Source organism: Lampris incognitus, chromosome 2 (genome assembly GCF_029633865.1).
Source record: "Lampris incognitus isolate fLamInc1 chromosome 2, fLamInc1.hap2, whole genome shotgun sequence".
NCBI lineage: Eukaryota > Metazoa > Chordata > Actinopteri > Lampriformes > Lampridae > Lampris > Lampris incognitus.
This window is the reverse complement of record NC_079212.1, coordinates 84581177-84599776: the sequence shown is the minus strand read 5'-3', so window position 1 is coordinate 84599776 and position 18600 is coordinate 84581177. Positions and strand designations below refer to the sequence as shown.

Genomic DNA, 18600 nt, shown 5'->3' with positions numbered 1-18600 from the left:
ACGCATGTGATGGACGGTACGTCAGAAATACGGACGACAGGGACGCAACCGTGTGGTTTGTGGTACCTGTCCGGTGAAGACTCCTGACACGGGGGTGGAGCCTCCAGAGTGACTGGGAGAGTTAGGCAGGGATTTACAGGAAGCCAGGAGAGCCGCCTGCTTTTTGGCTGCCATTATTTTCTGTGCGGCTACGGAGGAAGAATAAGACAAGAGCCTCAAATAAAAACGCTGCTTCTCCGTGTCTTCTCCTCTATCTTGAGGTTGTCACTTCTACTGCCGGGTTTGGCTTTGAAAGGCATGCAGAGAAACGCACCGTCATTGAAGACTCGGTTCACGTTGAGGCCGTAGGTAGCACAGGTTTCATAGTAAGTGCAGCGCTGCACATCTGAGCAAAGCTGTCTGGCCCTGGCGTCGTCTATCACCCGAGGGTTGCTGCTGTTGATCTTATCTAGACCATTCACAGCAAAGTCAACCGGGCGCTCCCTCTGCTAACAAGCCTTCGAAATAAAGCGTGTGTGTGTGTATGTGTTACCTTGAGTGCCCACCACGATGAAAGGTATTTCAGTAATGGGGCGGTGAATACTCAGCTGGTGATAGTGTCTGTAGACTTCCTGGAAGCTGACTTCGTTCTCCAAACTGAAAACCAGGACGACTGCATCCACCCAGTTTGCAAACTAAAGCGACGGAGGACAGGAGGACAGGAGAGCCCTGAAAAAGTCTGCCAGATGAATGAATGCAGTTGTGACAAACTCTTTTCTTCTTTGGGATTCCCCCCCCTTTTTCTCCTCAATTTATCCGGCCAATTACTCCACTCTTCCGAGCCGTCCCGGTCGCTGCTCCACCCCCTCTGCCGATCCGGGGAGGGCTGCAGACTACCACATGCCTCCTCGGATACATGTGGAGTCACCAGCCGCTTCTCTTCACCTGACAGTGAGGAGTTTCACCAGGGCACGTAGCGCGTGGAAGGATCACGCTATTACCCCCAACCCCCCCCCCCCCCCAACAGGTGCCCCGACCGACCAGAGGAGGCACTAGTGCAGCGACCAGGACACATACCCACATCCGGCTTCCCACACACAGACATGGCCAATTGTGTCTGTAGGGACGCCCGACCAAGCCGGAGGTAACACAGGGATTCGAACCAGTGATCCCCGTGTTGGCAGGCAACGGAATAGACCGCCACGCTACCCGGACGCCCCTAGTCATGACAAACTCAACCCTGTGATCCGTCGTGGGGATTTGTAGTTTAGTTGCACACATCATTCAGTTTCCTCACTCACTTCTAAACCCACCTCAGCATCCGGGAGTCCAACTTCCTCTCTGATGACTAGCAGGTGGCTCTGTCCATCCACTAACACCTCCTTTATAAACTGTCGTCCTGCCAGACACAGAAACAGAACGAAGGCGTTACAAGCAACTGCCACACTGATGATGTCGAGAAGAAAACAAACCTGTGGACATAAAGTGACGAGACGTCTTCAAACCAACCCTCAGGATTCTCTTGGGGCAAATAACTTCCTGTTATGTGTCTATGAACCAGAGCAGACTTCCCACTGCAAAGACCTCCCAGGACACCCTGGAGAAAACACACACACACACACACACACACACACACACACACACACACACACACACACACACACACACACACACACACACACACAAAGAGCAAGGATGAACAATACAATATGCAGATATCAATAAACTGCTGTGAGCATGTGCAGCAGCAGCACGGTGTGTCCTCTTACCAGGTGAAGCTCTTGTACAGTCTGACTGAAGGTCCACTCTGGACTACTGACACATGCTGCTGGATCCAACACACATTGCAAGAAAGAAGAGGAGGAAGAAAAAGAAATTAAACAACAGAATAGATTCGTTAACGTCTATCTGCCTGGGTAAAGTGCATACTGTGCTGTCCAGACAGGCCTCCTCATCCAGGGCAGTGAGGATAAAGTAAAGCTTGGCAAACTTATTGATAATCAGTAAACAATTACAGTAGTTTCAAATGTGACAGTGATGGAGAAGAGTAAGTAGCTTTTATTTAAATCACAAAGATTTTATTTCATTCAGCTGATTAAATTTAAGACTATATTTTTATATCTTTGCATTTACATGACTGCTGTTGGCTATATGTTTTTGTTACTGCCATTTAGTCTCTTTTGGCTTTATTTGCATACAATGTGGTGTTCAGAAGTTCTGATGTGATCTGTAAAGATCTATAGTGACATTCCAAACCCAATATAAGCTCTAAATGCATTATTTGATCCTCCATGTCCACACACACCAAACCAAATCCACAACTCAATTTTGACTAACACAGGATTCTGAAATTCATCTGATCTTGGACTTGCCCCCGTCTCACCCCATAACACTTCATCCCCCACCACTAAATTCAGTTCTGGACCTGTATTACAAATTCAACGTAACTCAAAGGGTTAAAGTTATTTTGCTGCATCTACCAAGTTAATGCCAGATGAATAAAATGTCATGGAATGAACGCCAAATGTAGTATGACAGGCCGTGACCCTTCAGCAGATTACTGCATCATGTAACATCATGTGACTACATGTAACATCATGTGACATCATCTAACATCATGTAACATCATGTGACTACATGTAATATCATGTAACATCATGTGATTATATGTAACATCGTGTAACATCAGGTAACATCGTGTGACTACGTGTAACATCATGTGACTAGATGTAACATGTAGTCATCATGTGACTACATGTGACATCATGTAACATCATGTGACTACATCTAACATCATGTGACTCAAGTAACATTATGTGACTACATGTATGTAACATAATGTAACATCATGTGACTACATGTAACATCATGTGACTAATGTGACATCATGTAACATCTTGTGACTACATGTGACATAATGTAACATCATGTGACTACATGTATCATCATGTGACTACATGTGACATCATGTGACTACATGTCTGTAACATCATGTAACATCATGTGACTACATGTGACATCATGTGACTACATGCATGTAACATCATGTAACATCATGTGACTACATGTATGTAACATCATATGACTACATGTAACACCGTGTAACATCATGTGACTACATGTGTCATGCGATTACATGTACCATCATGTGACCACATGTATGTAACATCATGTAACATCATGTGACTACATGTAACATTATATGACTACATATAACATAATGTGGCTACATGTGACATCATGTGACATGTGATTACATGTAACATCATAACTACATGTAACATCATGTGACTACATGTATGCATTTTAATTTCTGGAGTGATTCAGAATTGTTGGTTCATCTAGAATAGAGTAAGTATCATCTATCTTGCTTATCAAGTTGCTATTAGTCTTATTCCAGCTGCTTGAGTATTAGTCCTTTTCTCTATAGGTCTGCTGCTGGTTCCTAGTGGGAACTAGTGGGATCGTATTCTTGCCGTAGCTGTCTTATTCGAGCTGTAGCTGTTTTTCACCTGGTGTGTCCTTAAATATTTCTTGTAGCCTAGCTGTTTTGACTTAGTTATCCTTTTATCTTATAAATATATTCCTTGGTAACTTGCTGTTTGCAGTTTTAATAGTTTTGTGTGAGGTCTGATAGCGTTTTACATAAGTGACCAGTTTCTGGGCAACAGGCCTACTTTCAGTTTACCTCTTTGGCCAATTGGGTGTTAAGTGGCCAGGGTGTGGCCTGCACTCATGGCAGACAATTAGCAATCAGTGTTCTTTAAATCACTGCTGCTACTGGGAAGGGTCAGCTTCCAAGTGACAGGCAAACAAGCTGAGGGAAAACAGGTCTAGGTCTAAAGAATGCTAGAGTGAACAAAGGCAAGCATGAATTTTTCAAGCCAAGACTTCGTCAAGCAATGACTGCCCTTTTTAGATCCGGTCAGTCATCTGCATTGTGTGTACCTAGTATAGACTATGTGTTTCCTTCACATTCCTGTCCTTTCCTCTTCCCGGGGCTGGCATAGACATTGGGTCACTCCTAGGCGCTGTGGCCCTAACAATCTCATCTATCCCACTCTCTCTACTCACGTTGAGCAAGTGGTGACGGGAGGGCTCTGGAATTGCCAGTCTGTGGTGTTGAACGCTGAGTTTATCTCTGGCTACGCATCCTTGCTCTCCCTCAACTTTCTTGCTCTAACTGAGACCTGGACCACGCCAGAAAACACTACCACACCCGCAGCTCTGTCAGATGTGTACTCTTTTTCTCACACTCCCAGAGCTGGGAGGCGAGGTGGTGGTACTGGCCTGCTAATCTCCCCGAAATTGAAATACTCTCATTTCCATTCCAAAATTTTCTCCGCCCTCTTTTGAATTTCATGCTGTTACTGTCTCTTATCCAGTCAAACTCACCATTGTGGTTGTGTACCGCCCACCAGGCCCCCTTGGTGAGTTTCTGGAGGAGCTTGACACACTTGTCTCGCACTTCCCTGTTGATGACTCTGCATTTATCCTTCTCGGTGACTTCAACATCCACACTACCAAGCTAGATCCTCTTCTCTCTTTCCTCTCCTCTTTTGACCTTCACCTCTCACCCTCTCCTCTTACCCACAAGGCCAGCAACCAGCTGGACCTTATCTTTAATAGACACTGCCCTATTTCCAATCTCTGTTACTCCCCTCCAGCTCTCTGACCACTATTTCATGTCCTACTCTCTCTCCCTCTCTTCACCCCCTCAGCCCCTCCCCCTACCCAGATGGTTTCCACCTGTAGACACCTCCGTTTTCTCTCCGCCACTGATCTTTCCTCCTGTTACCTCTATCCTCCCTACACCTGAATCTTTCTCTCTCCTACCCCCTGACACTGCTACTGATCTACTCTCTACCCTCTTCTCTGGACAATCTCTGTCCCCTCACCTCCAGGCCTGCATGCCCAACTCCCCATGCCCAACTCCACCTGCCCCTTGGCTGTCCGACTCAGTACATACTGACAGACGGAGCCCAAGAGTGGCAGAGCGCAAATGGAGAAAAGGCAAACTCTTAGAGGACCTTCGCAACTTCCAATCTCTTCTTTCCACTTTCTCCTCCTCCTTTTCTGCTGCGAAGGCTGCCTTCTATCACTCTAAAATCCTATCCTCTGCCTCTAATCCTAAGAAACTCTTTGAAACCTTATCTATACTTCAACCCCCACCTCTTCCTCCTACTCCCTCCCTTCTCTCTGATGACTACACCAATTTCTTTGACAAGAAGGTAAACAACATCAGATCCTCCTTTTCTCACCACCTGGTTAGCCCTCCTTGCAGTAGCCCACCCTCTGCACCCTCCCTCACCTCTCCCCTGACAAGGTCCTCAACCTCATCACATCCAGTCGTCCCACCACATGCTCCCTTGACCTGGTCCCCTCCCCTCTTCTTCAGTCTATAGCACTTGAACTCCTTCCCTTTCTAACCCACCTCGTCAACACCTCCTTCCAGGCAGGATGCTTTCCATCTGCCTTCAAGACTGCTAGAGTCATGCCCCTTCTCAAGAAACCATCACTTAACCCCTCTGACGTCATAAACTACAGAGCGGTTTCCCTTCTACCCTTTCTATCCAAAACTTTCAAACGTGCCGTCTTTAACCAACTTTCTTTGTACCTCCACCAGAACAACCCCCTGGACCCCAACCAGTCTGGGTTCAAGGTGGGTCACTCGACAGAGACAGCCCTTCTTGCAATGACAGAATCACTGCACTCTGCGAGAGCAAACTCTCTCTCTTCTGTCCTGATACTCCTGGACCTGTCGGCTGCGTTCGACACAGTGAACCACCAGATCCTCCTCTCTATACTTGAGGGGCTGGGTGTCACAGGCTCTGCACTCAATGTTTGCATCCTACCTGACGGGTCGCTCCTACCAGGTGACATGGAGGGGATCTGTGTCGGAGCCTCGTACACTGATTACAAGTGTTCCAACAAGGTTTGGTTCTGGGTCCTCTCCTTTTCTCCCTGTTCAAGACATCCCTGGGTTCTGTTATTCGCTCGCATGACTTCTCTTACCATTGTTATGCCGATGACACCCAGCTGATCTTGTCCGTCCCTCCCTCTGACACACAAGTAGAGACACGCATTGCTGCGTGCTTGATTGGCATCTCAGAATGGATGGCGACACACCACCTGAAGCTCAATCTAGACAAGACTGAGCTGATGTTCCTCCTGGGGAAAGGTTGCCCACACCGAGACCTGGCCATCACCATTGACAACACCGTGGTGACACCAACTTGGACTGCGAGGAATCTGGGTATGATCCTGGACGACCAACTGTCGTTTGCTGCAAATGTTGCATCGGTTGTTCGCTCCTGCAGATTTCTCCTCTATAACATCAGGAGGATTCGCCCATTCCTCACCGACGAGACGGCACAGGTTCTCATCCAGGCTCTGGTCATCTCCCGGCTGGACAATGGCAACTCCCTCCTTGCTGGCGCCCCGGCGTCAGCCATCAGACCTCTGGAGCTTGTTCAGGAAGCTGCAGCTCGTCTGGTGTTCAACCGCCGTAAGTTCTCCCACACAACTCCCCTTCTCATGTCCCTACACTGGCTCCCAGTAGCTGCTCGCATCCAGTTTAAGACTCTGGTGCTAGCCTACAGGGCAGTGAAAGGAACAGCTCCTTCCTATCTCCAGGCCATGGTCAAGCCCTACACCCCTGCCCGACCACTTCGCTCTGCTGCCTCGGAACGCCTGGTTGCCCCGTCGCTCAAAGGCCCTTGCTGCTGATCGCCCCGGTCACGGCTCTTTTCTGTCCTGGCCCCACAGTGGTGGAATGAAATCCCCACTGATGTCAGGACAGCAGAGTCGCTGCCCATCTTTCGGCGCAGGTTGAAAACTCACCTCTTTAAGAACTACTACCCTGTTACTTGTTCTTAGCACTTATTGTATTCACTCATTTAAAAAAGAAAATCTCTTTCTTGCGCTTTTACTTTAGCACTGGTTTTGCTCTTAGATGCTTGTTTAGAGAGAAGATGCACTTATGACCTCTGATGACTAGTAGTTCTCCTGATTTCCTACGTTAAATGATGCACTTATTCTAAGTCGCTTCGGATAAAAGCGTTGGCAAAATGACTGTAATGTATGTAACATCATGTGACTAACATGTACCACCATGTGACATAATGTAACATCATGTGACATAATGTAACATCATGTGACTACACATTTCCTCCAACAGTGGATGATGTACAGAGCAGGTATGTTCGCCAGCTGTGCTGTACATGTTATGTAAGCTGCTGACATATCTGGTCCAGCATCCCAGCACTCTGCATAATTGTCTTCCTGTGTCTGTTCTGTGTAAGAACATGCAGAGCAATGAAGGAACTGGAGTCACATCCCTGGTGTGTGTAGGCCTGCACACACTCGGCCAACTAAACCCGATTCTGATTCTGAAGTGACATATTCGCAGGTAGGTCACAATCTACACCTTGAGGCTAAGTTTTCATCAATCCATTATAGACATGTTTAAGTCTAGCACAGCAATCTTTGACAGTTCTGTAATTCTTAGCAGCAAGTTCAAGTGCAAACGTGTGCCAAACCCCATGGTTACTGGATGCAGAGGATGCAGCGGATGGGAGTAGCATCCTGTGTCCCACATACATCCTACAGACTTATGGAGTGTGTTCACACTGGAAAACCGACCAAATGAAGTACTTCAAAATTCAAACATGTGAACAAAATTGGCTTGACATTTGAGTGTGCAGATGGTGGCCATTAATGTCCCATAATTCAACACTTTTCGAAGCTTGAACTTTCTCTTATGAAATGGCAGATGGTGACGTGACCTGGGGCCAAGCAGCAGAAAGTGATGTGCGGTTCAGGACAAGAACAGTGTGAAGATAACTCACTGGAGCAAGTAAACACCCCAACTGTCCTCTATGGGGCGTCTCTGCCGTCTCGAAGAACAGTATGAAGAACAATCAATGAAAACATCCATCCATCCATAATCCAAGCTGCTTATCCCAGTCGGGGTCGTGGGATGCTAGAGCCTATCCCAGCAGTCATTGGGCGGCAGGTGGGGAGACACCCTGGACAGACCGCCAGGCCATCACAGGGCCCACACATGGTCCTTCCCATGTGCCAATTCCACATAATAAGGAAACAAACACTTAGGCAGGCAAAGACATCCACCCTCAGACTGCCCCATATTATTTGCATGTGTACATCCATCCTTCCTTAGCCAGGCTGATCTGTCTATCTGAGCAGCACGGGTCTGCAATGAAGACATAAAACTAATGAATCCAAAGCACCTTTTAACAACTGCTTTTGTTTGAAATTTGCTGATGTGTCTTTGTTGCAGTTCTGTTGGTGCATGTGTTGTGTCGTTCCGTTAGTACAAAATGGTTCGTGTGTGTGTATAGTGTTGGTGTGTAGGATGGATGTGGGTCACAGCCAGTCTTGGGAGCTAGTCAGACTCCAGGCTTCATTATGTGGTAGCACAGCCTCATGCCAGTGAAGGAAAGGCCATGATGTAATTTATTTTATGGCACAACTGAACGTTGTGGCTGTAGCATCACTGGTTTTAAATGACTGTGAAGACGTCTTGATGGAGCCACATACAAGAAAACACACACAGGCTTACTGGGACTACAGATGTAGATGTCCTGATGGAGCCACATACAATAAAACACACACACAGGCTTACTGGGACTACAGATGTAGATGTCCTGATGGAGCCACATACAATAAAACACACACACAGGCTTACTGGGACTACAGAAGTAGATGCAGAAGTGAACATGATGCGCACAATAAATCTCCTCAGAGCTGAGATGTAAACAAACAGCCTCCACGCCGGCACACTCCCTGGGTGGGGCTGAACGCCTCCAGATAAACAAACAACACAGTGAACACACACTATACACCCTGGTTCACGTAGCGAGCATGCAGGCGAGTCCACGAGCGTTCACACCCCCCCCCTCCCGGTTCAGCACACACTACATCAGGTTTTTCAAATCAAGACCTTCTGAGGGACAGAAGTCAGGATGCTGTCATACAATGAGCCTATTCAGTCCTGCTGGTGGCCGGCTGGACTCTGAGGTCGGCCCGCATCCCTACACCACTGACCGAACCACTGCCCCACTCCTCTCCCCGGCAAGATGGATCCCAGGTTTAAGCCCCTGCCACCCTTCCTCATCCCCATCTTTGGGCAATCCCCACGCCCACATGCCCCTCCATCAGCAGCGTCACACCACAGACCAAACAGCATCTCTCTCGGCTTGCTGTTGCCATGGCAACTCAATTTTCTAGAAACCTGCTGCCTGGTTCTCAATACACAAAATGGTCTCATGGTTACAGCTGTGTGTGTGTGTGTGTGTGTGTGTGTGTGTGTGTGACAGAGTGCACCCACAGTGCTAAGAATGTTAAAGTGAATGTTCCGCGCTACATAATGGAGCCTCAACTTTTCTTTTTTTTTTTGCTCAACTGAACTTAACATTCAGCCATATAAATTTGTGATTAAATTCTGATAAGCTGTCAGAATTATGCAAAAACTTCCTTGATAAGAAATAAAAAAACCCTTCATCTTCCTCAGGAAAACGATTAGACTGAATATATCCATATTGCCCTGTGTAGTTTGCTGATGACCTCACACAGTGTAGCTGAGTGGATGAATAGGCTCCATCCGGAGGCTCATTAACTCCACGCACAGAGCAGGAAGCGGCCCTTCCCTCCTTCCTTTGGTCCTCCCTCATCACCCCATTCCAGCCCTCAGAAGAACACGGCTCTGTGTATCCCCGGCCTTAATTATTCATGTCCCACTTACCCCCGACAAACTCTGCAGGGCTACAACAACCCCACATCCTCTACTACATCCCCACATTGATGGAGAAAACAGGCATTCTGATTGGCTGATAGTAGAGGTGTTTTTCCAACACACCACAGCTAAGCACAGTGGCGTTCCCAGGTTCTCTATTCTCTCTCATGAGAACCCACAGCTCCTATTGTTGTTATGGTCACAAGACACGTTTCACAGTTTTTTTGTTGCATAACAGCATCTCCTGTCTATTCCGTTGCCTACCAACACGGGGATCTCGGTTCGAATCCCCGTGTTACCTCCAACTTGGTCGGGCGTCCCTACAGACACAATTGGCCGTGTCTGCAGGCGGGAAGCTGGATGTGGATATGTGTCCTGGTCGCTGCACTAGCGCCTTCTCTGGTCGGTCTGGGCGCCTGTTCGGGGAGGGGGAACTGGGGGGAATAGCATGCTCCTTCCACGCGTTACGTCCCCCTGGTGAAACTCCTCACTGTCAGGTGAAAAGAAGCAGCTGGTGACTCCACATGTATGGGAGGAGACATGTGGTAGTCTGCAGCCCTCCCCGGATCAGCAGAGGGGGTGGAGCAGAGACCGGGACGGCTCAGAAGAGTGGTTTTGCTGGCTTCATGAGAACACGACCTCCAGCGCGCACTGGGGCAGTTTGCAGCTGAGTGTGAAATGGCCGGGATGAGAGTCAGCACCTCCAAGACTGAGGCCATGGTTCTCTGCCGGAAAATAGTGGGTTGCTCCTTCCGGGTTGGGGAGGAGTTGTTGCCTCAAATGAAGGAGTTCAAGTATCTCGGTGTCTTGTTCACGAGTGAGGGTAGGATGAAGCGGGAGATTGACAGGTGGATTGGTGCAGCATCAGCAGTAATGCGGACGTTGTACCGGACCGTTGTGGTGAAGAGGGAGCTGAGCCGGAAGGCAAAGCTCTCAATTTATCAGTCAGTCTTCATTCCAACCCTCACCTATGGTCATGAGCTTTGGGTAGTGACCGAAAGGGTGAGATCGCGGATACAAGCGGCTGAAATTAGTTTCCTCCGTAGGGTGTCTGGGCTCAGCCTTAGAGATAGGGTGAGGAGCTCGGACATCCGGAGGGAGCTGGGAGTAGAGCCACTGCTCCTTCGTGTCGAAAGGAGCCAGTTGAGGTGGTTCAGGCATCTGACTAGGATGCCTCCTGGGCGCCTTCCTTTGGAGGTTTTCTGGGCACAGCCAACTAGGAGGGGACCCTCGGGTAGACCCAGAACTCGCTGGAGGGACTACATGTTCAATCTGGTCTGGGAATGCCTTGGGATCCCCCAGGAGGAGCTGGAGGGTGTTGCTGGGGAGAGGGACACTTGGAGTGCCCTCCTTAGTTTGCTGCCACCATGACCTGACCCCGAAGAAGCGGTGACGAGATGAGATGCTCCCATCTTACAGTCATATACCCAGACAAGGGCCAAAGCTTACAGCACACACACTGGATGAAAATTACAACAGCAAATTTTGAACTAAAATGAGCATAAAATCATTGCGCTTTTTTTTTTTTTGGGGCAATGGATGAATAATTCAAACAGCTGCTTGCCAAAATGAAGGATGCCCATAGCCATTTCAAGGGCAATTTAAAACTGCCACCAGTTTCATGGCACTCTGCATAATTATCTTCATCCTATGAAAACTCAACAAACATTTTCCAACCTAGCTGGAACTCTGAAACACGTTTTTTGTAAGGCCCTCCACCCAACATCACACGGCAAAGGTTTCCCAGGAGGAATCTTGTTGTATGTCTTCTGTCAAGGTTCAGAGTACGGAGGCGGGTGATGTTATCTGCATAATGACCTCTAATCCCCCTGTTTCCCTTATTTTACTAATGACCCGTTACTCTGTGGCTCTGCATTATTCAGACCATCTTCATCTATGTAACAACATCTGAATGAGCCATTTATGGGACTAAAACTCTGAATGAAATCTATGATGTCCTGACCCGCTGGACCTACTGCTCACCTAACCTTTTTTGGTGAGTAGAACCTTTCTCGGCATTCAGAAACAGAATTATTTTTCAATTTGCCAAATTAGTTTAAACATATGGCAGCTTGAAAGAGCAATAAAGGAATTCAGGAAAAAGAGTGGGAGGGATCCTCTAGATCAGTGGTTCTCAACCTTTTTGGGGTCCTGGACCCCCTGCGTATTTTTGATCTACCCTGAGGACCCCTCCACCTGATCTTGGGGGAGGGGGGTTGCAATTTGATAGAAACAGTAGAAACTGCATTTTAAATCGCATTATAGCATTTATTCACTCTTTGGGGCAAAAATAAGAGCTTTCAGTTGTAACTTAGATATAGTTAACAAAACAGAATTCTTATGCAGTAACTTTCAGATATATGTAACAAAATAGAATATGTATTCAGTAACTTTCAGATATATGTAACAACAGAATTTTTATGCAGTAACTTTTAACAATGCAAACAGGAGCGAGATCTCTTATTAAAATACAATAAATTACACTTGTGAAACAGATGTAATTAGAGAAAAAAGTCCTGTTACCCTTTATAGTTTAGGTAGATAAAGGTCTCAGTCACATTTGAGTAAAATAATCCTATTTCTATAAATGTCATAGGATCTTTTTTTTAAAGATATTTTATTTTCACGGACCCCTTGCAATTACACCACGGACCACTAGGGGTCCGCGGACCCCCGGTTGAGAAACACTGCTCTAGATTGTGCAAAAAGTAAATAAATCGTCAATACATTTCTTTGTATGTTCAAGGTGTTATCGAAGGTTTACAAACAGGAAAACACCGAGACGGTGGGTCCCCACCACATAGTATTCATATGTGAGAGTAATGCATCGGTAAGAAACAGAGCAAGCTATACGGCTGTAGGGAATACTGTGCAGAGCGAGTGCTCTGCATACAGTTCAACCTACACGACTTCGCTGTACCACCACACAGCCATTCAGCTGGGTGAGGTTATGTCAGTGCTCACGCTGTGAGAGTGGCTGTCTCGTGCTCGGATTAAATGACTGTTTCACATCCATCCCATGCTGACGCCTTTATGACGTTTTTAGACAAATGGCCAATACTGTCCCTACGGTGGGATTTATAGAAACGAACTGAATATAAAGTCAGCTGGCCCACAGGTTACGCATGTGTTGGTCTGTGTGTATGTGTGTGTAACATGGCAACAGGGGATCTTACCTTCCTCCTTGTTACATTCATGCTCCACAGATGTATACAGAGTGGACACGGCGTTGGCGTTGGGTAGTCCGGCGGTGCTCTTGGTAAAAATTCCGCTGATGAACTTGAGCATCTTACGGTCACGAGCAGGAGCCCGCTGGACTGTTACTTCTCTCCCTTTCTTCAGGTCCTCAGAAAGTAAGTGCAGGTCACTGTTGTCCAGGGTGCGGCTCTTGCCTTTACGTTGCGGCTTGGACACCTGTGGGAAGGGCGGCGTGGGCAGGGAGACGGAAACCATGGTAAGCCTCTCCCCTCCGGGACCATCCCTTGGCATCATTCCTGTATAGCCCCTACCGATGGGAGCCCCAGGGCGAATGAGTGTTCCCCTGCCATCGCTGTCTGCCCAGGACGCTCTGTAGGGCCCTAAAGTCGTGGCCGCCATCACAGGGGACTGGTCCTCCAGCTGGGTCTCCCTGCAGTCCAAGGTCTTGGTGGTGCCGAGTTTACTCTGACCCATCTCCCTCATTTCCCACCAACATGCAGGGTCACCCCTGGCATGTGACCTCAGGACTTCGGGCCGCTGGCTGGCCTGCTGGGGGACGGAGATGGGGAGGCTGCAGCGTGAGCGGCTGCTGCTGAAGTCCCCTACATCCTCGCCCTTCAAAAACAGCTTGGGTGGCTCCCTATACAGCTCGGTCTTAGGGCGCAAGCTGTCCGAGCGGGGTCCCTTTCCTCGTATCCCTCCATCCAATGAAACACCTCCATGCAGTTTTACCAAGTCTCTAACAGGTGGCTGTAGCACAGGAGACTCTTTGCTTTTACCCACAAAGGTGCTCTCCTTCACCCATCCACGAGTGTCTCTCCGCTCAGGCTTTGCCCTGTTCTGGAAAGGACTGCTGTACTTGACCTGCACCGCTTCCACTTCCTCCGACTCGCCATGTTCTTCTACCACGTCAGCATAGGCAGGTCCTTCCTCTTTTTTAATGGCCCTAATCACCTTCTCCTCCTTCCCAGGACCCTCTTCTCTCTCTTGGAGAGGTGTCTTCTGTACCGGGGACACCTCTGCATCTTCAGGCAAAGCCTCAACCTTCACCAGTGTGAGGGAGATGAGGTAGGTGGTGCGTTTCTGTGGCTTGGCTGCGTTGCTCATTGGGGCAGCAGACTTCAGCACAGCAGCACCTGCTCTCTAACCAAGCTTAAACTGTGGACCATACTCACTGAAAGCAGAAAAGAAGGCTATAGCAAAAGAGACAGAAAGCAAATTTGTCAATTAAAATACAGACAGACGACCGAATCCTGCAAAACTGATCACATCTGATGTGAGAAATCATATCTTCTCATAAATTCTGTTCTCTTCGGGCTATTAAAGGCCTTGATGAGGAAATCATCAACAAGAGGCTGTTTCCAGCGGACGATGCCTTAACAGAACATATTCATAAGACTGACACATTCGTGAACCAAGTCTAGACTGTTGCATTTTTTTAATGCCTCCATTAGTCCTAGTCTAGCCACAGTTCTACTACTGGTCTCTACCACTCATTCATAAGCCTTTCCTCCTCACCCTTGCCTTCCTCTCTTGTAACATCAGGTATTCTATAAGATGCCATTCTGGAGATCAGAGGTTTCACTGTTGACATGTAGGAGTCATCTTGGAATTATGCAACAGTAAAGAAATGAGGCTGATCCATTTTGTGATAAAGACTGCTCACTATATGAAAGAGTCTGTCTGAATCGAGCCTCCTTACTACATCCCTTGGCTTTGCCTCAGATCATACCTTCGTTTTCTCTGGAGAGTAGTCATTGTACATCTTCTGTTACATCTGGTTCGCGTCCAAACGAAGATTTCCCTTGTGCGATCGGATTCTTGTGGAAATCAAACAGCATATAAGACAATGCAGACAAAAAAGAGTGGTGGTCTGTCAGTGTAGGAAAGATACAGGTGACAGTGTAGAAGGAGAGAGAAAAAAAATCAAAATGGAAATCCTTCACTTGTCACGAAGCGTCTGGCAGCTGGAGTCTCCATTCGACAGCATGTGAGGCAAAGACATGGTAATGTCATGTACGGCTCATGCGTGCGCGGTGTCAGGGTCATTGAGAACTGCTGTAAAACATCTGTTGTTGTTCCCTGAGAGAAGAAAAAGAAATGTGGCAGGTGGATCGGTGCAACATCACCAGCAACGCTTCCTTGAGCCTGTACCCTTCCTCTCTGAAGAACCTCCTCTCGGTCACCGCATCCTCTCCTCCGAGTGTCTCATCCAATTAGCAAGTCAATAAAAATGTGTCTGTGAGGCAGAGGGAGCCCACCAGCTCGGCTCAGCCCCTCCTCCTTTTTTCCCCTGCTCGTTTCCAGAGCCCTGTACTGCCACATTTTGTATCCCCGACACCGTGCGTACCCCATTGCCATGGCGTCGTGTGAATGCGCATGCATTAAGCAGACCTTGGTTATCATATTTCCACGTCACGCGAGGGAAGAAAAACTAGACACGTGAGGATTGTTAAATTGAAATGTTTTTAGAGGCTCAACGTGGTATGCTACAAACAGCAGCATGCGGACAGCACAGGCATGTTTCCTGTTGCAGTTTGCCTGCTTTCAGAATGCTAATCAGTAAAAGTGTGTTGATAATCTGAAATTACCAACGAAAACATAGTGTAAAAATGTGTTTTCCATACATGCTGGGTGTAGTGGGAACAGCAGGGAACATATTATATGGGGATACAAAATTCAGCACCACAGGTGTGCTAGCCCGCCACACAGCCAGCGCTAAAGCCCTCTAGCAAACACAGAAAAGGTGGTGAATGAAGCTCAGCGGGAGGGAGACGGAGAGAGAGAGAGAGGGAGAGAGAGAGAACGAGCGAGAGACAGACAGAGAGAGAGAGAGAGAGAGAGAGAGGGAGAGAGAGACAGGGAAAGAGATAGATGGTCCATTGTAACGGTGTTACAATGCATCTGTGGCCAACAAAAAAATAAGCTCCTGCTTCTCTCGCCCATATTGACAGCCTCCCTTGCTTTCTCCCTCTTTCAAGGCTGACTGGGCTGTACCCTCACCACCACCACCCACCTTCCCCCCCTTGAGCGCGGGAGCGATGATGGATTGGAGGAGAGAAGGAAAACTCCAGATAAATGAAAGAAAAAAATAAAGTAAGGCGGAGCAGGACCAATCATGCGTAACACAATTTAAAGTGGTCAAACGGGAGGACAAACAAACGACAATGACGGGAATGAGATGAAAAGAAAGGGCAGTTGATTAATAAGTAAGAATGTAAAACAGAGAAAAATAGGCCTCAAAACATTAAGCATCAATTTATACACACACACACACACACACACACACACGTGTGTGTGTGTGTGTGTGTGTGTAAACTCTAGCTTTACCACTACAGCATGCAGTGGCGGCTCCTGCCAAAGCCCCCGGGGGGGGGCTAAGGTGACCCGTTCAATGGGTAAATTAAACTAAGTCAGCTAGCTAACTTGACATTGTCACATTGCATTGTACAATGTTTTTTCGGTTCACCTCACGTAGCAATACCACCCGTAACCACTAGAGGTCAACATAAGACAATTATTGTTCCTTAGGTTATTTGTGAACAGCTATATCCAGGAGCTCATTGTAAACGTCTTGAATAAAATTATTTTGGCTCTACAATGACTGAGCAATCCAGTGTGATCATAAACGTCATAAATACCTTTGAATGTGACGAGGGAGACTACTTTACCATTAATCAAATAAGATTGTGTAAGGTCTTCACTCTCACAATAACCTGATTCAGTCTTCATAAGTCTTCACTAAACTTCACACAGTCGATAGGATGGCCTAGAATGTGGCAGTTCTTGCTCATTACATTATATTATACTATACATATATTATAACTTTGTTAAAAGAAACACTCACCGATAAGGGAAGTGCTCAACAAATAAGGAGCTGATGATTGATTATGGCATGAAACAGGCTTGTACTGTTTCATAAAGAATTTACTTGAATCACTGGATTACATATACTATATATATATATAAAATAGGCCCTGTGATGGTCTGGTGGCCTATCCAGGGTGTCTCCCCGCCTGCTGCCCGATGACTGCTGGGATAGGCTCAAGCATCCCCGCAACCCTGAGAGCAGGATAAGCGGTTTGAATAATGGATGGATGGGATATACATGCATACATACATACATACACACACACATATATGTATATATACATATACATATATATGTGTCTGTGTGTGTGTGGATATATATACACTACCGTTCAAAAGTTTGGGATCACCCAAACAATTTTGTGTTTTCCATGAAAAGTCACACTTATTCACCACCATATGTTGTGAAATGAATAGAAAATAGAGTCAAGGCATTGACAAGGTTAGAAATAATGATTTGTATTTGAAATAAGATTTTTTTTACATCAAACTTTGCTTTCGTCAAAGAATCCTCCATTTGCAGCAATTACAGCATTGCAGACCTTTGGCATTCTAGCTGTTAATTTGTTGAGGTAATCTGGAGAAATTGCACCCCACGCTTCCAGAAGCAGCTCCCACAAGTTGGATTGGTTGGATGGGCACTTCTTTGAGCAGATTGAGTTTCTGGAGCATCACATTTGTGGGGTCAATTAAACGCTCAAAATGGCCAGAAAAAGAGAAGTTTCATCTGAAACTCGACAGTCTATTCTTGTTCTTAGAAATGAAGGCTATTCCATGCGAGAAATTGCTAAGAAATTGAAGATTTCCTACACCGGTGTGTACTACTCCCTTCAGAGGACAGCGCAAACAGGCTCTAACCAGAGTAGAAAAAGAAGTGGGAGGCCGCGTTGCACAACTGAGCAAGAAGATAAGTACATTAGAGTCTCTAGTTTGAGAAACAGACGCCTCACAGGTCCCCAACTGGCATCTTCATTAAATAGTACCTGTTAGAGCCTGTTTGTGCTGTCCTCTGAAGGGAGTAGTACACACCGGTGTAGGAAATCTTCAATTTCTTAGCAATTTCTCGCATGGAATAGCCTTCATTTCTAAGAACAAGAATAGACTGTCGAGTTTCAGATGAAAGTTCTCTTTTTCTGGCCATTTTGAGCGTTTAATTGACCCCACAAATGTGATGCTCCAGAAACTCAATCTGCTCAAAGAAGTGCCCATCCAACCAATCCAACTTGTGGGAGCTGCTTCTGGAAGCGTGGGGTGCAATTTCTCCAGATTACCTCAACAAATTAACAGCTAGAATGCCAAAGGTCTGCAATGCTGTAATTGCTGCAAATGGAGGATTCTTTGACGAAAGCAAAGTTTGATGTAAAAAAAATCTTATTTCAAATACAAATCATTATTTCTAACCTTGTCAATGTCTTGACTCTATTTTCTATTCATTTCACAACATATGGTGGTGAATAAGTGTGACTTTTCATGGAAAACACGAAATTGTTTGGGTGATCCCAAACTTTTGAACGGTAGTGTATATATATACAGTGCATCCGGAAAGTATTCACACCCCTTCAATTTCCACACATTTTGTTATGTTACAGCCTTATTCCAAAATGGATTAAATTCCTTTTTTCTCTCATCAATCTACACACAATACCCCATAATGACAAAGCGAAAAAGGTTTTGTAGAAATTTTTGCAAATTTATTAAAAATAAAAAACTGAAATATTGCATGTACATAACTATTCACACCCTTTACTCAGTACTTGGTTGAGGCACCCTTGGCAGCGATTACAGCCTCAAGTCTC

At 46.6% G+C, this 18600-nt stretch overlaps 1 protein-coding gene across 1 annotated transcript in view; it reads right to left on the bottom strand.

Annotated features, from left to right (window-relative positions):
• The window catches only part of LOC130107250 (arf-GAP with GTPase, ANK repeat and PH domain-containing protein 1-like), a 46140-nt gene extending 32099 nt beyond the window's left edge, over positions 1–14041 (bottom strand). The window contains exons 1-7 of the mRNA XM_056273760.1: positions 12913–14041; positions 1749–1807; positions 1489–1576; positions 1293–1378; positions 533–674; positions 314–448; positions 67–188 (exon numbers count right to left, since the gene is read on the bottom strand). Of these exons, the coding sequence (XP_056129735.1) occupies positions 67–188; positions 314–448; positions 533–674; positions 1293–1378; positions 1489–1576; positions 1749–1807; positions 12913–14041 (1761 nt within the window). The remainder of the gene's footprint in view (positions 1–66; positions 189–313; positions 449–532; positions 675–1292; positions 1379–1488; positions 1577–1748; positions 1808–12912) is intronic.
• Positions 14042–18600: the final 4559 nt, after the last annotated feature.